Source organism: Oryx dammah, unplaced genomic scaffold (assembly GCF_014754425.2).
Source record: "Oryx dammah isolate SB20612 unplaced genomic scaffold, SCBI_Odam_1.1 HiC_scaffold_2, whole genome shotgun sequence".
Classification (NCBI taxonomy): domain Eukaryota; kingdom Metazoa; phylum Chordata; class Mammalia; order Artiodactyla; family Bovidae; genus Oryx; species Oryx dammah.
In genome coordinates, this window is record NW_024070186.1 from 84,426,650 (window position 1) to 84,447,645 (window position 20,996).

General features: G+C 36.3%; 1 protein-coding gene across 1 annotated transcript in view; it reads right to left on the minus strand.

The window, feature by feature from the left end:
* ACAP2 (ArfGAP with coiled-coil, ankyrin repeat and PH domains 2) overlaps window positions 1-20,996 on the minus strand; it is a 164,805-nt gene that overhangs the window by 53,372 nt on the left and 90,437 nt on the right. The window contains exons 5-8 of the mRNA XM_040249218.1: window positions 12,560-12,618; window positions 9,043-9,226; window positions 5,326-5,370; window positions 633-728 (exon numbers count right to left, since the gene is read on the minus strand). Of these exons, the coding sequence (XP_040105152.1) occupies window positions 633-728; window positions 5,326-5,370; window positions 9,043-9,226; window positions 12,560-12,618 (384 nt within the window). The remainder of the gene's footprint in view (window positions 1-632; window positions 729-5,325; window positions 5,371-9,042; window positions 9,227-12,559; window positions 12,619-20,996) is intronic.

The window sequence follows — 20,996 nt, forward strand, 5'->3', positions numbered from 1 at the left end:
AGCATTACTTAGCCAAGATATGAAAGTAACCTAAGTGTCCATCAATAGATGAATTCAAAAATGTGGTATAAATATACAATGCAGTATTATTCATCCATAAAAAAAGGGGAAGGCTGCCTTTTGCAACATGGATGGATCCTGAGGGCATTACACTAAGTTAAATAAGTCAGACAGAGAAAGACAACTACTGGGTGATCGCAATGAACTGATAAGTGGAATTAAAAAAAAAAATAGAACTCATAGAAAGAACAGATTGGAGGTTGCTAGCGGTGGGTTTTGGGGGTGGGCAAAATGGGAGATGAAGGTCAAAAGGTACAAAACTTCCAGCTGTAAAATAAACAACTCCTAGGGATGTCAAAGACAATATGGTATCTATAGTTAATAATACTATATTATATATGTGAAAGTTGGTAAGAGAGTAGATCTTAAAAGTTCTCATCAGAAAAAAAAAATGTATAACTATGTAAGGTATTTGTTAACTAGATTTATACAGTGATAATCACTGTGCAGTATATACATACTAACATATTAAACTATTTTACTGTATACCTGAAATGAAAATGTCAAATATAAACACTTAAAAAAATACAGATATTGGGATATAACACAAAACAAGAAGTAAGGTACATTACCTGTGCACCAAGATCCTTCATATAGGGCCCAAGTTCACTAAATAGATCATATCCTTGATGGAAGAAAGCCAAATGGGCATACATAAAGGATAACATCTAAAGGAGGAAAAAATGATCGCAATTTTTGAATCAATTCTTAAATAAATATTCTGAAACTTAAATTCTGATCCTATGTATTGTTAAAAAATTATTTCACCAGAGTGCAAAATATCAAACCACTTAAAATTAAGCTGAATCATTTTTCGTAAATGGTTGCAATAATTCAAAAAATCAAGTTTTCAATAGCGTCACAATCTTTCCAGGTACATTATAAAATATCTATGTATCTTTCAACCAAACTCACTGGCAAAATCTTAAATTACAAATAAAACATCAAAAGATTAGAAGGTGATATAAGAAGCTCTCAAAACAATCACAAACACTTTACAACCTGTAGATCACTAAATATAACATGAAATAGGGGGATGCTCATTTTTTTCTCAAAAATACCAAAATAAAATGAGGCATCAGGCTTTGCCAATATGGAGATTTTGTTATATTCATTCCCAAAATCCAAAACTGTCATTAATGGGTTAAGATTTTTTTCTGTTTTCCTATATGTTAACTATTCATCAGAGGGGGAAAAAACCACTCATCTTTATTAGTTTTCACATTCAGTTCAGTTCAGTCGCTCAGTCGTGTCCAACTCTTTGTGATCCCATGAATCACAGCACGCCAGGCCTCCCTGTCCATCACCAACTCCCGGAGTTCACTCAGACTCATGTCCATCAAGTCAGTGATGCCATCCAGCCATCTCATCCTGGGTCGTCCCCTTCTCCTCCTGCCTCCAATCCCTCCCAGCATCAGAGTCTTTTCCAATGAGTCAACTCTTCGCATGAGGTGGCCAAAGTATTGGAGTTTCAACTTTAGTATCATTCCTTCCAAAGAAATCCCAGGGTTGATCTCCTTAAGAATGGACTGGCTGGATCTCCTTGCAGTCCAAGGGACCCTCAAGAGTCTTCTCCAACACCACAGTTCAAAAGCATCAATTCTTCAGCGCTCAGCTTTCTTCACAGTCTAACTCTCACATCCATACATGACCACTAGAAAAATCATAGCCTTGACTAGACAGACCTTTGTTGGCAAAGTAATGTCTCTGCTTTTGAATATGCTATCTAGGTTGGTCATAACTTTTCTTCCAAGGAGTAAGCGTCTTTTAATTTCATGGCTGCAGTCACCATTTGCAGTGATTTTGGAGCCCCCCAAAATAAAGTCTGACACTGTTTCCACTGTTTCCCCATCTATTTCCCATGAAGTGATGGGACCAGATGCCATGATCTTCGTTTTATGAATGTTGAACTTTAAGCCAACTTTGTTCACTCTCCACTTTCACTTTCATCAAGAGGCTTTTTAGTTCCTCTTCACTTTCTGCCATAAGGGTGGTGTCATCTGCGTATCTGTGGTTATTTATGTTTCTCCCGCCAATCCTGATTCCAGCTTGTTCTTCTTCCAGCCCAGCGTTTCTCATGATGTACTCTGCATACAAGTTAAATAAGCAGGGTGACAATATACAGCCTTGACGCACTCCTTTTCCTATCTGGAACTAGTCTGTTGTTCCATGGCCAGTTCTAACTGTTGCTTCCTGACCTGCATACAAATTTCTCAAGAGGCAGGTCAGGTGGTCTGGTATTCCCATCTCTTTCAGAATCTTCCACAGTTTATTGTGATCCACACAGTCAAAGGCTTTGGCATAGTCAATAAAGCAGAAATAGATGTTTTTCTGGAACTCTCTTGCTTTTTTAATGATCCAGCAGATGTTGGCAATTTGGTCTCTGGCTCCTCTGCCTTTTCTAAAGCCAGCTTGAACATCTGGAAGTTCACGGTTCATGTATTGCTAAAGCCTGGCTTGGAGAATTTTGAGCATTACTTTACTAGCATGTGAGATGAGTGCAATTGTGCGGTAATTTGAGCATTAGAAGGAATTAAATAACTCAATCACAGGACTGAAAGAATCCTCTGAACAGCCATGTTATTTTTAGCAAAAATCTGCTTAATTCTCTGAAATCTAAAATAGGTCATAAGGTCCTTAATACTCAAGAATCCTTCAAAAAAATTATTTTTAAAGAGAAAAACCAATAAAATAAAAAACAATGACAAAAGGACAAAGCTCACTTAAAGACGATTCTGGAATGAGATAATGTCAGTTGTACAACTTCATGAATATGATTTTTAAAAATTATGTTTATACATTTATATATAAAGAAGGATAGTTACAAGTACATAAAAATGTAAAATATGCCTGTACATCAAAAGATATAATAAGTGTATTAAAAGATAAATAATAAACTAGGAAAAAGCATATGACAAAGGGTTAATAGTCTTAATAGGTAAGAGATGTTACAAATTAATATGAAAAACATGAAGATCCCAACAGGAAAAGAGACAAAGGACATAAACAGAAAACATAAATGACCAAGAAAAAGGAGGGGAGGGGAAGGGAGACAATCATACTCATTTATATCAAAGAAATCCAAAATTAAACAATAAGATGAAATTTTCTACCTATCAAATTATGGGTAGAGTGGGAAAAATCAACACGCAGTGTTGGTAAAAGATGCAAAAATATTCACTCTCACACACTATTAGTGAAAATTTTGTGTAACCCTTATAACTTCACAATACTTTTTTAAAAGTCTCAATAAATGCTTAAATCCTCTAAGTAATCTCTTACCTTAATCTATCTGAAGGAAATAATCATTATTCATTAGGATGATCACTATATAATGCTACATTTCATGTCAAAAACAGGGAAATTACTCAAAAGTCCATTAATGGTAAAGTTAATTTATGGTATATTAAAGGTCAGAATATTAAAAAGCAGAGACATTACTTTGCCAACAAAGGTCTGTCATGTCAAAGCTATGGTTTTTCCAGTAGTCATGTATGGATGTGAGAGTAGGACTATAAAGAAAACTGAGCACAGAGGAATAGATGCTTTTGAACTGTGCTGTTGGAGAAGACTCTTCCAAGTTTCTTGGACTGCAAGGAGATCCAACCAGTCCATTCAAAAGGAAATCAGTCCTGGGTGTTCATTAGAAGGACTGATGTTGAAGCTGAAACTCCAACACGTTGACCACCTGATGAAAAGAACTGAGTCACTGCAAAAGACCCTGATGCTGGGAAAGACTGAAGGTAGGAGGAGAAGGGGACAACAGAGGATGAACTGATTGGATGGCATCACTGACTCAATGGACATGAGTTTGGGTAAACTCCAGGAGCTGGTGATGGACTAGGAGGCCTGGGGTGCTGCAGTCCATGGGGTGGCAAAAAGACACAACTGAGTGACTGAACTGAACTGAACAAGGTCAAAACTGTAACCCACAAAATATATCCAGCCCCATTACCTGTTTTTGGATGGCAAATGGGCTAACAATGGTTTTTGCATTTTTAAATGGTTAACGAAAATGAAAAAAAGACACATTTAATGACATAGAAATTATGTAAAATTCTAACTTGCACGTTGATACTGGAACAGTCATGCCATTCATTTACATACTGTCTATGACTGCTTCCGCATTATAATAGCACAGCTGAGCAATTGCAACACAGATCATATGGACCCTCAAATCTAGTATGTTTACTACCAGGCCCCTCAAAAAAATGTTTGCTCATCTCTACTATATTCACAAGGAAGAATTCTATCTAGCCACAAAGGTCATCATTAAATAAAAAAATATTTAATAACCCATGATGATTTTGGAGTGTATTAGTACAAAAAAATTACAGAAGAATATGTAGGAATGATTCCTATTGTTTTGCTTTAAAAAAATTAAACAGAATTTTAAAAGGTATATATAAATGTTCATGCACACATATACACATAAAAGAGACAAAAATTACATCAGCCACAACAGTGGTTCTCTCTTGGTAACAGCATTTGTAGTACTTTTATTCTTTCCTCATACGTTTTATTTTCTAATTTTCTACAAATAATACACACTGCTCTCAATCTGGAAAAGGAAGTGGATGTAAACAGGAAGTATAAAGTACTCATCTGATAAGAAATAACATAAATATTAACAGAATTTAGGAAAAAGCTAGGTGGGGACAAGGATCAAGAACAATTTCAGTAAACCTTTTGAAGGAAAAAAACTTCAGTGAACAAAATCAGAGGAGAAATTATTTCTTAGGGTCTCAAAATACAAAAGACTATAGTATCCATACCACTACCATCCTCTGCCTACCTCCTTGTTAGCTCTAAGACAAAAAAAAAAAAAAAAAAAAAAAGGCAAATAAGAAAATCACTGTTCTCACACCTTCACATTTCAACTCGTTTGTTTTCTACCTGCATTCCAAAAAGCAGATACATCATCAACAACCCTAAGGGGAAAATTCTATAAAATGATGCTATTTATGTATGTCCTCAATCTCAAATACGTAAATGTCTGCTTTAAGGAACTTACAATATATTAACGGATGAGACATATATAAATAACTGTAACATAAAAAAAACAAACAAATGAAAAAAGTGGTTTAGTGACATGTAAGAAATATATAAACATCATTAAGAAGATTAATTATAAACCTGGAATAAATAAGTCAATAAATAAACAAACATATATACACACACGTATGATGCTATTTTAAACACTTAAATATATACATTTAACTTCATATTAACAAATATAGAACATCATTTCAATAAATATCTTACTGATTTCAGGATTTCTGATCTCCTTTTTGATTGAAGGACATTAATCTGAGGGGAAAATGAACTTGGTTAATCACTTATGCACTATTTAAAAAACTAATCCAGAATGCAATGTTGTAAAATTCGCTTATTCTAATGGTTTAATATTTTTCCAGAAATATAAATAAAAACAAAGTCCGAGTTTTTCAGCTTTTGACCTGCTTTTTGCAAAAACAGTTTTTAGACAAACACACCAATGAAACTCTCATCATTTTTCAACTCAAAGAAAAACTGGCCATGTTTAAATCATAAAATTGTACTGTACTGATAAAACTATCACCTTGATAGACTTTCAAATTTCTTAGAATTCCATCTTTTCTCCACTCTCATCTAATTGCTCTTTCAACATACATCCTTAATATAAATTCTTACCACTTTCATCACTACCACCAACTGCCATTATCTTTTCCTGTTACTATAGTCTGAACTAGTTTGTTTCCACTCTTGACTCCTTACACTTCATTCTGCACACAGCAACAAGAGTGCTTTTTTGATCATGTATATTTATCTTAAAATCTTCCAACTCCCAACCTACACCTCCCAATTGTAGCCTACAAGGTCCTTTGTTAAGAGGCTCCTGCTACCTCTCCAACCTAATTTTCTATTACAGTACTTTCCCCTTTTCTGTACTTCAACCACAGCGCAAGACGATTCCCACCTCAAGGCTTTCATACTATTTGTTTTGTCTCCTCATGTCATGATTTTCTGCCCAAACAGGCATAAGGCTCTTATCCATAAGGTCCAAACTTAAATACTATCTCCTCACAAAGGTTCAAATTAGGCCTTCAAGCACTCTTTAGTGTCTATCAACCCTATTTATTTTCTTTTTAGTATTCTTAACTACCTTATATTTTATTTACTTATGTCATTTCCCCAGCTAAAACATAAGCTCCATGAGATCAAGCTCTTGCCTTATTCCCAGATGTATTCTCCAAGTTGTATATATTAAGCACTCAATAAATATTTGTTAAACAAATTAATGGACCATAAATAAATATTTTAATTAGACCAAAATATTGAAAGATCAGTAATTACAAAATTTGCCTTCTATGGTATCTCTCCCAACTTTAGGAATTCACAACAAGCATTTTATTTTTGTCTGTTATTATATATCAACTTAGTGAAATAAAATGTTTACAAAAAAGAATTATTCATTCTTTGCTAAAACTTATTACAAAATATCTATCCTTTTAATATGTCCTTCCCAGTGAATATTTTACCTGTTATAATTTTAAAGCACTGATCAGAAAACAAAAACAGACTCCCAAAAATCTAATAACGTTGCTTACCTAAGCACTAGTTTATTCTGCATGTCTGTTTCAAGGTCTACTCAGTTTTGAGAACTAAAATAGTAACTTCCAAATGCTCTAAGTAAAAACTTAGAAAAACGTTAAAAATACCTCTGTTTGACAATGAAAAACAGCAGACACTTGAAAAAACAAAAGTATATTAAAATATTTAGAGAAGTTAAAGCATGACAAACTGTAAATTTGAATATTTATTACTTAGTATTCTCTAAAACAGAGAGTTTGGACTTATAATGAAATAATACAACAGTTCTCATTAGAAAAAAATCAAACAAATAACTTACAAGAGAGGTGAAGTCCTAACTTAAAACTACTAGATGGACACCAAAGGAAATGGATAGTTTACAATGTGTAAATCTGACAGTAATTAATATTTTAGCTAACTGTCCCTCCCCAAATAAAATTTAAAACTAAGTCATCCACTCTTTCAAAAAACATTACCTATCTATTTTCTAACCACTGGACTAGACAGAAGGGATATAATCTAGGTGTAAGGAAGACATATTAATAAATAATCATAATAAATGAGGGAAGCGCTCTAACAACAATGCGTATGACAATAATGCGGCAGCACAGGGGAAGCAGAGACAAGACGACTCAATTGCCGGGAGAAGTCTGAGTGGTTCTGACACAGAACACAGGATGGATGGCTAAAGAGCAGGTTACAAGTAATGCAGGGAAGATCCGTTTTTATGAGAACATCTTACTACTCCAGAAAAGAAACAATAAGGATTTGGGCTACAGCAGAGTGAGAAAGAACAGATTTAAGACGTACACAGAACTTCTCAAGGCAATTTCGACTGTTACTTGTAGTAGCTAAGAATGAGGAGAATATCTAGTATGATTCTCCAAGTCTGACTTCTATGATTAAGAGGGTAACACCACTCAGTTTGGTAATGGCAATAAGAAGCCATTTGAGAAGACAGATTTCAGTTTTGGACACAAAAGGGACAAAGTACTTCGGGAGAAAAGTAGATTTCGTTATCTATATATGGTAATAATTCGAGCAAAGGACATGATGAAACTATAAGGGAAATCATAAAGTCAGAAAACAGGAAAACCAAAGATGAAACTGTAAAAGTCAGATTGCAAAGGTGCACAAAGGAGAGAAACCCAAGGTGGAAACTGAAAAGAAACAGAAGTATGATGACGGCCTGAAAGTGGCTTAAGATCAAGATGAAAGCAGGTCTCAAGAAAGAGAGTGTAGTCTACTATTTCAATGGAACACAATAGTCAAGTCAGCTAAAAAGTAAAATATTTCTAATGAATAAGACCTTAACACAAGCCATTTCAGAAGAATGGGGTAGACAGACTCTCGGTGCTCATATTACAGCAGAAAGTGGTATAACTGTGAGATAGATAAGAGGAAATAGGAAATACAGACTACTCCATTCTATAAGTCTTTAAATAATAGACTGTACTTTTAAAAATTTATCCTCCCACTTACTGAATAGGAACTAAATAGAAAAAAATCATAAGGTCATTTTCTACTATTTTTGCAAAGTTATCTGGGTAGTTTTTAATCACCAATTTGCAGTATGGTTACTTCAGGATTTTTTAATGAAATACTCTGTGACCACTGTTAAGTCAACAATCTAAAGGGACTTCTCTGTCTTAGATCACCTGGCATCTTACCAAATATCGATCTCTACTTTTCAAAAGCAGCACGTAATGCAAATATGAGAACATTATTTCTAGAAATATTTTTCATTTGGCAATATGGTGAGCTCTTTGTATCTCTAGAATCTACTCTAAAGAAATAATCAGAAATGTTGCAAGAGATTTGTATACAAAGATATTATTATTTATATTTACTGAAAACTGTGTTTTAAGTATTGCCAGCAAAAACTGGCAATTATACATCTAATAACTGGATATTAACTAAATTGACACAGTATATCCATAAAATAAAATATAGCAATTAATAATCCTTTTAATGATATTTAGAAAAGGAAAAAGGATAATGTTAAGTGAACAGGGGAAGAAATCAGAACTTAAGGTATACACACATGTATCACAGATAAACACCCAGACACATGAAAATTTTTCACAAAAGAACATGGCTTAATTTCAAACTAAAAGAAATAGCATAATTTATTCCCTTCAATGCAATCAGTCAAAAAAAATGACATGTTTGGTGGTGGTGGTTCAGTCACTAAGTCGTGTCCGATTCTTGTGACCCCATGGACTGTAGCCTTCCAGGCTCCTCTGTCCATGGGATTTTCCAGGCAAGAGTACTGGAGTGGATTGCCATTTCCTTCTCCAGGGGATCTTCCTGACTCCGGAATCAAACCCAGGTCTCCTGCATTGCCCGCAGATTCTTCACCAACTGAGCTATGAGGGAAGCCCTTTTTGAACCATGCAATAAACAGACCTGAAGTACATAATCGAGGGCTATGTGTCGAAAACATTTTCTTGTTGCTGTCAGGATGTTTGTGGCTTCTTCAACTTCATGCTGTTTGTTTCTTTGCACTTGAGCATTTTTTACTAATGCATTTTCTTTTTCTTCACTGACTTTTTCGAACTGCTTCTTGGCATCTTTGAATTTTCTGAGATCTCTAAAAAAATTAAAATAGTGAAATTTTTATAAAACTTTCTGGATCAAACACTTCGGCAAAATAACATTTAAAAATTTATTCTTATGTTGCCATATTTATTCGTTTATTTGCAATGGTACTCAATAGTTCTTCCAGCTAATACATATATTAGTCTATGAGCACATAATATTCCCTAATATAGTCAGCTAGCATTTCCTGACTTAAATCTATACAATTCAAATTTAAAAATGAATTATCAAATTAACATTACAGAAACAAAAAGGCAAAGTTAATTTGTTTTTTCAAAAGACAAATTTTGGGACATGCACCAATATCTAACCAAATGATTTTTTAAACAATAGTATATACCACAGGGAACTTGTTAAAAAATGCAAGTTCCAAAGATCCTCTCCCAGAAATTATAATTTTTCGTGTTCTGGGGATAAGCTCTAGAAATCTAAGCAATTTTCTTAAGACAAGTCCTTGATTTCCTGTTATGGGTGGTCCTCTTTTTGTTTTAGTCACTGAGTCCTGTCCAACTCCTCTGAGGCCCCATGGACTGGAGCCTGTCATGTTCTTCTGTCCATGGGATTCTCCAGGCAAGAATACTGGAGTGGGCTGCCTTCTCCAGAGGATCTTTCCAACCCAGGGATCAAACCAGAGTCTCCTCCATTGGCAGGCAGATTCTTTACCACCTGAGCCACTGGGGAACAGTATACGTTACAAAGGTATGCTGCTGCTGCTAAGTCGCTTCAGTTGTGTCCGACTCTGTGCGACCCCATAGACGGCAGCCCTCTAGGCTCCTCTGTCCCTGGGATTCTCCAGGCAAGAATACTGGAGTGGGTTGCCATTTCCTTCCCCAATGCATGAAAGTGAAAAGTGAAAGTGAAGATGCTCAGTCATGCCTGACTCTTAGCGACCCCATGGACTGCAGCCTACCAGGCTCCTCTGTCTATGGGATTCTCCAGGCAAGTGTACTGGAGTGGGTTGCCATTGCCTTTTCCTACAAAGGTATAGACCACATTTAAAGAAACAACATTCATTTCTTACTCAAGAAAATTAGTAGGCCAAAGGCAGGAATACATTTTTAAAATACACACATAAAATGCTTTCTAAAAGAATTGTGTGTACTGCATGCTCAGTCGTGCCCAACTTTTTGCAATCCCCTGGACTGTAGCCCACCAGGTTCCTATGTTCATGGGATTTTCCAGGTAATAATACTGGAGTGGTTACTATTTCCTACTCCAGGGGACCTTCCCAACCCAGGGATCAAACCCAGGTCTCCTACATTGCAGGCAGATTCTTTACAATCTGAGCCACCAAGGAAGCTCAGACTATTGAAATGGATACTCTAACCCTTTGCTGCTGCTACTGCTAAGTCACTTCAGTTGTGTCCAACTCTGTGCGACCCCATAGATGGCAGCCCACCAGGCTCCCCCGTCCCTGGGATTCTCCAGGCAAGAACACTGGAGTGGGTTGCCATTTCCTTCTCCAATGCGTGAAAGTGAAAAGTGAAAGTGAAGTCGTTCAGTCAGGTCCGACCCTCAGCGACCCCACGGACTGCAGCCTACCAGGCTCCTCCGTCCATGGGATTTTCCAGGCAAGAGTAGTGGAGTAGTACATAATTCTTTTAGAGGGCTTCCCTGGTAGTTCAACTGATAAAGAACCTGCCTGCCAATGCAGGAAACAAGAGATAAGTGTTCGATCCCTAAGTCAGGAAGATCCCCTGGAGAATGAAAAGGCAACTCACTCTAGCATTCTTGCCTGAAAAATTCCATGGACAGAGAAGCCTGGTGGGCTACAGTCCATAAGGTCACAAAAAGTCAGACACGACTGACCACGCATGAGCCACCTGGGAAGCCCTCTAAAAGAATTATGTACCAGTAAAGGGTAACAGTCTGAAAATCTGAAACCTCCATTCATTAATGACTTTAGGTAAATACATAACATCTCTTTGCTTTTACTTCCTCTACCAGATAATTAGGCAAAATAACTTGAAGACAAATAACTTTAAAATAACAACAATAATAAAATATGCCTAGCAAAGACTTTAAACTCTTTATAGGAAGTGATAAATTTTCATGTAGCTATACTATAAGGACATTCTGAATATTAGTATTTTATGAAATAATTTATAAACAATCTGCAAGAGATCACCTCCAGTACAACAAATTCTAATATACTAAGATAGAAGTACATTATGAGCTCTGCCACTATTTATAGCTTGTAATACCTATATTAGTTATGACCAACCTAGACAGCATATTAAAAATCAGAGACATTACTGTGGCAACAGAGGTCTGTCTAGTCAAGGCTATGGTTTTTCCAGTAGTCATGTATGGATGTGAGAGTTGGACTATAAAGAAAGCTGAGCACCAAAGAATTGATGCTTTTGAACTGTGGTGTGGGAGAAGACTCTTGAGAGTTCCTTGGACTGCAAGGAGATCCAACCAGTCCATCCTAATGGAGATCAGTCCTGGGTGTTCACTGGAAGGACTGATGTTGAAGCTGAAACTCCAATACTCTGGCCACCTGATGTGAAGAGCTGACTCATTGGAAAAGACCCTGATGCTGGGAAAGATTGAGGGCAGGAGGAGAAGGGGATGACAGAGGATGAGATGGTTGGATGGCATCACCGACTCAATGGACATGGGTTTGGGAAGACTCTGGCGGTTGGTGATGGACAGAGAGGCCTGGCATGCTGTGGTTCATGGGGTCACAAAGAGTCAGACACGACTGAGCAATTGAACTGAACTGAATACTGTATCCTAATCAACCTTATATGTAATATAATGTATTCTCAGTCAGGAATTAGAAAAACTGAAATTATTAATGTAGAAAAGACAAACACCCATACCCAGAAAGGTCAGATTTTTTTTTTATTTCCAGTTTCATTTTATTTCACACACAAAATGTGATGACTGTGACACATTACTTATTATGCACCTTCATAACTCATTCTCATAAATGCTATTATCTTCTCTACAAAGAAAATACTATATGGAGATAACTAGAATAACTGATGGTATTTCAACAACTTTTGGGATCTGCTTTTATTTTTAAAGGTCATCAGATTATTTATTTACATTAAAAATTTGTTTTATCTATTAACAGTTTGAGCTATGTATCCTGAATACAAATTCCATAGCACAAGTTATTCATGGAAAAGCATGAAATCTGATTTCTTACAGAGTAATTCAGAAAAAAATGCAACATAAAATTCACAAAGCAAAAAACAAATAAAAACTCCATATTTTCAGTAAGTCTGAAAGTATGATTCTAGGTTCTCTCAAATGATAACTCCCAGATGTAATCTTGGCTGCTTTTCTTTTCTTTTCACTGAAATTGACTTACTCTTTAACAAAGTTCTGAAGTTGTGCCTTAATTGATCTCTGGGTTTGGTCAAATAGGATCTAAAAGAAAAGGAACATTAAACAATTAAAAAAGTAAACAAAGAAAAAATTTTTCATGTAGTTCTATAAATATTACATCCCTCCAACAATATTCCAATTCTAATTATACCTACACTTCTTACTGAACATTGCATAAGACATAAGTACTTAAAAAAGAAACTGATTCCCAAGCCAATTTCATCTGTTAAAAAATAAAATTACTATTTACAGAGTAAATCAAATGTGTATTAATACTTAAATACAATTTTCAATCAATTAAGCAATTTATTTCCTTGATTCTAACTCAGGCTTTAGAAGACAACCTAAAAGACTAATACAAATTCTACTCTATCCACCACAGGAATTTCTTATTCTAATATACTAAAACATAAGAAATGAAAACAATAGAACTTCCTTATACCTTAGAGATTTCTCATTTGGGAAGACATGTGGATTTAAATGTCTTACATTCTGAATTAAGTATATACAGCACTTAAATGACTGCTAAGATTAAAAACGAGGATAAAATTTTATTTCTTACAAAAACATTTTACACCACTTAACGGATGCCACATATATTTAACTCTACGTGTGGTAAATTTCATAAGACTTGGCATGGAAATGTCAAGTACTTTCATAATTTACAGATATACTTCATTCAGAATTTGAAACACAGCAGATAAACAGGCAGAAAAATCACTATTCAAAACAAAAAGAAAATCCTATGTCCTTCAACTAACTAAAAACAGCATCAAAATATTTCAATCTTTATGGAATCTGGCTAGAAGTATTATGTCCTTGTCTAAATGCCAAACACACACGCACAGTCTGGGTTGAGTACAGGGTTTCAAAATCTGTCGAAATCACTTTTAAAGGAAAAAAGGTTTTGTATAATGTTAATCCCAGTGTATTAAACCCAAGTTAAGCTGAAGAAATGACATAATAAAGATCAGATTGGAAGGTAACTAAATAGAAAACAAGAAATCAATAGCCAAAACCTAATGAAACCTAAAGCTAGTTTTTAAAGATCTGAAATAGATAAACTCAGAGCCAATGTCAGCATATTAAAAAGTAGAGACATCACGTGGCCAACAAAGGTCCATACAGTCAAAGATACGGTTTTTTCAGTAGTCACATATGGATTTGAGAGTTGGACCATAAAGAAGTCTGAGCATCAAAGAATTGATGCTTTTGAATCATGGTGCTGGAGAAGACTCTTAGGAGTCCCCTGGAACTGCAAGGAGATCAAACCAGTTAATCTAAAGGAAATCAACTCTAAATATTCACTGGAAGGACTGATGCTGAAGCTGATATTCCAATACTTTGGCCACCTGATGTGAAGAGCTGACTCATTAGAAAAGACCCTGATGCTGGGAAAGATTGAAAGGAAAAGGAGAAGAGGGCAGCAGAAGATGAGATGGTTAGATAGCATCATCAACTCAATGGACATCACTTTGAGCAAAGAAATCTGTATGGGCAAATACCTAGGGTTGATATTGCTAGGTTTTATGTAAATGTAGATTTAAGGGACTAGATCTGATAGATAGAGTGCCTGATGAACTATGGACTGAGGTTCGTGACACTGTACGGGAGACAGGGATCAAGACCATCCCCAAGAAAAAGAAATGCAAAAAAGCAAAATGGTTGTCCAAGGAGGCGTTAGAAATAGCTGAGAATAGAAAAGATGTGAAAGGCAAAGAAGAAAAGGAAAGATATACCCATTTGAATGGATATGAGTTTGAGTAAACTGCGGGAGTTGGTGATAGAGAGAGGCCTGGCATGTTGCAGTCCACGGGGTCGCAAAGAGTCGGACACGACCGAGCGACTGAACTATACTGAACTCAACTGGGAGATATCGAAGGACAGGGAAGTCAGGAATGCAACAGTCCATGGCGTTGCAGAGTTGGACATGACTTAATGGCTGAGCAAAAACAACAGCCAAACTGATCAGGAAAAAAGAAGACACAATGTCCTACAAAAAGGAGAGACAGGACTTCACCCCAGACCCTATGGGTATTCAGAAAGGATAATCAGGGGATTTGTGGAACAACTTTATGCTGATGAATTCAATAGATGAGATGGGTACATTCTTTGAAAGACAAAAACTAATGAAGCTCAACTGTTTTCTTAGGTCAGTTTCCCAAGGCAGTAGAAATAAAAATAAAAATAAACAAATGAGACCTAATCAAATTCATAAGCTTTTGAACAGCAAAGAAATCATGAACAAAATGAAAAAACCTACAGATTGGGAGAAAAAAATTTGCAAACAATGTGCCCTACAAGGGCTTAATTTCCAAAATATACAAACATCTCACACAACTCAGTAATGACAAAAAAACAACCCAAGCAAAAAATGGGTAGAAGACCTAAATAGACATCTCTTCAAAGAAAACATACAGATGGCCGATAGGTACCTGAAAAGAGGCTCAGCATTGATAGCTACTGGAGAAATGCAAATCAAATCTACAGTGAGATCTCACCTCACACCAGTCAGAATGGCCATCATTAAAAAGTATACAAATAATAAATGCTGGAGAAGGTATGGAAAAAAGGAAACCTCCTGACATTGTTGGCAGAAAAATAAACTAGTACAGTCACTATGGAGAAAAGCATGGAGAGTCCTTAAAAAACTAAAAATAGAGTTGCCATATGATCCAGCAATCCCACTCCTGGGCCTATTTCCAGAAAAAAAATCTAATTTGAAAAGATATGCATCCCATTATTCAAAGTAACACTATCTACAATAGTCTAAGACATGCTGCTGCTGCTGCTGCTGCTGCTAAGTCACTTCAGTCATGTCCGACTCTGTGCGACCCCATAGATGGCAGCCCACCAGGCTCCCCCGTCCCTGGGATTCTCCAGGCAAGAACACTGGAGTGGGTTGCCATTTCCTTCTCCAATGCATGAAAGTGAAAGTGAAGTCAGTCAGTCATGTCTGACTCTTAGTGACCCCATGGACTCCAGCCTACCAGGCTCCTCTGTCCATGGGATTCTCCAGGCAAGAGTACTGGAGTGGGTTGCCATTGCCTTCTCCGAGTGAAGACATGGAAGCAACCTAAATATTCATCAACAGATGGATGGATAAATGGAATACTTCTCAGACATAAAAAGAATGAAATAATGTCATTAGCTGCAACTTGAATGCCCTTAGAAATTATCATGCTAAGTCAAAGAAAGACATATATGATATCACTTATTCAGTTCAGTTCAGGTCAGTCGCTCAGTCGCATATGACTCTTTGCGACCCCATGGACTGCAGCATGCCAGGCTTTCCTGTCCATCATCAACTCCCAGAGCTTTCTCGAACTCATGTCCATTGAGTCTGTGATGCCATCCAACCATCTCACACTCTGTCATCCCCTTCTTCATCCACCTTAAACTTAGGTCCATAACAAAATCTATATGCAAATATTTATAGCAGTTTCATTCTTAATTGCCAAAAACTGGATACACCCCAAATTTCCTTGGAGAAACAAACTATGGTATATCTGTACAATATCTATATCATCAAGAAAAAGAAAGAACTACTAATAACTGCAATCACATAGATGAATCTCAATGCACTTTGATAAGTAAAATAAGTCATATCCAAAAGGCTACAAGCTAAATGAATCCATTTATATGACATTTCAGAAAAGTTTCCAATGATGGGGAAGGGAGGGAAGGTTGACTAACAATGGTTAATAAGAGTATTTCTAGAATTAATGAATGGAGAAGGAAATGGCAACCCACTCCAGTATTCTAGCCTAGAGAATCTTGTGGACAGAGGAGCCTGGTGGGCTGCTGTCCATAGCGTTACACAGATTCAGACATGACTGAAGTGACTTAGCATGCATGCATGCATTGAAGAAGGAAATGGCAACCCACTCCAGTATTCTTCCATGGAGAATCCCAGGGACAGAGGAGCCTGGTGGGCTGCCATCTATGGGGTCACACAGTCAGACATGACTGAAGAGACTTAGCAGCAGCAGAATTAATGAAACTGTATCTTGATTGAGGTATGGAGACCTGACTGTATGCATTTGTTAAAACTCATAAAACTGTATACCACAAAAATCAATTTTGTTACAACTGAATTTGAAAATATCTTTAATACCCTCTAGGTCCACCCATATTGTCACAAATGACAAGGTTTCATTCTTATTTATGGCTGGGTAATATTCCTGTATATATACTATACACATAGTAGATATACCACATCTTTTTTTATCCATTCACCTATTGACAGGCACTTAGGTTGCTTCCATATCTTGCCTACTGTGAATACAACTGCAATGATCATAGGGGTGCATATTTTTTCTAATTAGTACTTTTGTTTTCTTTGATTAAATACCCAAGAATGAACCTGGTGGACCATATGGTAGTTCTACTGTTAGTTTTTGAGAAATTTCCTTACTGTTTTCCACAGTGACTATACCAATTTATATTCCCATCAACAGCACACAAGGATTCACTCATCTCTACATCCTCACCAATGCTTGTTAGTTATCTTTTTGACAAAAGTCATTCTGACAAGTGTGATGTGATATCTCACTTTGGTTTTGATTTGCATTTCCCTGATACCTTAACAGTGGTGAGCATTTTTTCATGTGCCTGGTAGTCATTTGCATCTCTTCTCTGGAAAAGTGTCTATTTATGTCCTCTGACCTTTTTTTTTTTTTTTAATTGGGGTATTTTGGTTTGGAGGTTTTTTCTTATGTTGAGGTATATGAGTTCCTTGAATATTGGGGGTATTAATCCCTTGTTGCATATAACATTTGCAAATATCTTCTCTCATTCACCACGGTGCATTCTCATTTTGTCAATGGTTTCTTTCACTATATAAAAGATTTTTTAGTCCAATGTGGGCTTCCCTGGTGTCTCAGATGGTAAAGAATCTGCCTGCAGTGCAGGGGACCTGGGTTTGACCCCTGGGTTGGGAAGATCCTCTTAAGAAGGGCATGGCAACACACTCCAGTATTCTTGCCTGGAAAATTCCATTAACAGACGACCCTGGCAGTCCACAGGATTCCAAAGAGTCCGACACAACTGAGCAACTAACACTAGTTTGATGTAGTCCTATTAGTTTATTTTTGCTTTTATTTCCCTTGTCTGCAGAGACAGCCAAAAAGAAATACTGCTAAGACAGATGTCAAAGAGCATACTGCCTATATTTTCTTCTGTAAGTTTTATGGTTTCGGGTCTTACATTTAAATCTTCAATCCATTTTTTACTTTATTTTTATATATTGTGTGAGAATACAGTCAGTTGATTCTTTTGTATATAGCTGCCCAGTTTTCCTAACACCATCTATTAAAAAGGCCTCCTCTGCCATAGAGTACATATAAATGTGGGTTCATTTCTGGACTCTCTACTCTGATCCCTTGATTGATGTGCCTGTTTTCGTGTCATTGACATACTGTTTTTATTACTGTAGCTTTGTAGTATAGTTTGAATGTAGGTATGTGACACCTCTAGCCTTCTTCTTAAGATTGTTTTGGTTATTTGGGGTCTTCTGCACTTGATACAAATTTTAGAATTATTTTTTCCCAGTTCTGTGAAAAATGTCTTTGGGATTTTGATAAGGATTATACTGTATCTCTAGACTGCCTCTGGTACTGTGGTTATTTTTAATATATTAATTCTTCCAATCCATGAGCCTGTTTATGTCACCTTTATTTATTTGATCAGAGATTTTTTGACCACTGTCAAAACTATCATTGATAGTTTTCCAAGTAGAAGTCTTTTACTTCCTTAGATTTATTCCCACATACTTTATTCTTTTTGATGCAATTGTAAATGGGATTACTTCAATGTTAGTATACAGAAACACAGCAGATTTCTGCATATTAATTTTGTATCCTGCAACTTTACTGAATTCATTAACAAGTTCCAGTAGTTTCTCTTGGCACCTTTAGGATTTTCTATACATAGTATCATATGGCATCTGCAAACACTGACAGTTTAACACCTTCCTTTCCAGTACAGATTCCATTTATTTTTCCTGACTGTCGTGTCTAGGACTCCCAATATTTGCCATTTGCTACAACATGCATGGACCTAGAGAGTATTACGCTATGTAAAATAAGTCAGACAGAGAAAGAAAAATATATGATTTCATTTATACATGGGATCTAAAAAACAAAACAAATGAACAAACGTAACTAAAGAGAAACTACATAAAACACTACTAGAACTAATAAGTGACTTTAGCAAAGTTGTAGAAATAAAGTCAATATACAAGAATCAGTGCTATTTCTGTACATCAATAATGACCAACTGCAAACAGTTCAAAAATCTGTTATTTTTTAACTTTCCAAAAATATCACCTACAATAGCACCAAAAAATAGGAAATGCTTAGGGACAAACTTGACAAATGGTATGCGTGACTTGTACAATAAAGACCACAAAACACTGCCAAGAGAAATGAAATAAAACCTAAATAAATGGAGTAACACACTGTGTTCATGGATTAGAAAATTCACTATTAGTCAGACGTCAATTCTCACCAAGTGGATCTCTAGATTCGATGAAATCTCACTCCAAATCCCAGTAAGGCATTTTACAGAAGTTTAATACTTGACTCTAAAATATATATGGAAATGGGACTTCCCTTGTGGTTCATGCTTCCATTGCAGGAGATGGGTTCAATCTCTGGTTAAGATTGTGTGTGTCGTGTGTCTTTCTTTAAAAAGTGTATATCTAAATATAAAGGACCTACAATAGCCAAACTAATTTTGAAAAGAAATTGAACAAAGTTGGAATACTTATCCTACGTGATTTTAAGACTCATTATTGAAACCTACAGTAATCAAGGCATTTGCAGTATTAAAAATAGACAAAAGTAAGATCAATAAAACAAGAGTCCAGAAATGATCCATACAAATGGGTCAACTTCTGTTTTTAACAAAAGATGCCAATAAGGAAAAGATAATTTTTTGAGCAAATGATGCTAGAACAAAAACTGGACAGCCTTATGATCAAAAATGAACCTTAACTCTTACCATGCAACATGTGTAAAAATTACCTCATGATGGATCACAAACCTAAACACAGAGTAAATCTTAGTAAACTTGGGTTAGGAAAACATTTAATAGTACACACACAAAAAAAAATTATAAAAGAAAAAAAATCAATAAATTAACTTCATCAAAATTAAAAACTATTGTTCTTCAAAAGCTATAGCTACAAAAATAAAAAAGATAAGGCAAAGTCTGGGAGAAAATATGTATCTTCAAGACACTTATCTGACAAAAGACATACATGGAATGCAGAAAGAACTCTTATAACTAAGAAATAAGAAGATAACTCAATTTTTTTAAATGAGCTAAAGATCTGGTATTTTACCAAAGAGAATACATGGGTGGCAAATAAACACATGAAAAGATTTTTCAGATCACTGGTTATTAATAATAAACACAAACTAAAGCCATAATAAAATTAAAAAGACTACCCATACCAAGTATTGGCAATCACGTGGAACAACTAGAACTCACACACACTGCTCATATGTGCACGTGTGCTAAGTCGCTTCACTCGTGTCCGACTCTGTGCGACCCTGTGGACTGTAGCCCGCCAGGCTCCTCTGTCCATGGGATTCTCCAGGCAAGAATACTGGGGTGGGTTGCCATGCTCTCCTCCAGGGGATCTTCCCACCCAGGGATTGAACCTGAGCCTCCTATGTCTCCTGCATTGGCAGGCGGGTTCTTTACCACTAGCACCACCTGAGGAGCCCCAAACACATGAGACCTGAATTCGATCCCTGGGTCAGGAAGATCCCTTGGAGAAGAGAATGGCTACTCACTCCAGTATTCTTGCCTGGAGAATCCCATGGACAGAGGAGCCTGACGGGCTACAGTTCATGGCATCATAAACAGTCAGACAAAATGAGCAACTAATACTTTCACTATTTTTATCTTAGAATTGGCTCTTCTAGCCCCTGTGGTGACACCTTCAAATGACAGTTGTTTAGTTTCTAAGTTGTGTCCGACTCTTTTGCAATTCCGTGGACTGTAGCCCGCAGTCTCCTGTGCCCGTGGAATTTTCCAGGCAAGAATACTAGAAAGGTTGCCATTTACTTCTCCAGGGTACCTTCCTGACCCAGCAATCAAACCCACGTCTCCTGCGGCTCGTGCACTGCAGGTTCATTCTTTACTGCTGAGTCACTGGGAAAGTCTCAGCAAAGATTTCATTAAAGACTCTGAAATAAAGCCACCCAGCTAAATCTCTCTAAAAAATACACTCCAGGCCCAGTAACAATGGGATGTTTGTTGTTTTAAGCCACTATATTTGGGAGTAAATCTGTTATATCGCAATAGATAACTAACATATCCATCAATAAGTAAATGGATAAAGAAACTCATACTTCTACACAATGCAACATTATTAAGCAATTTAAAAAAAAGGAATTGATACACAG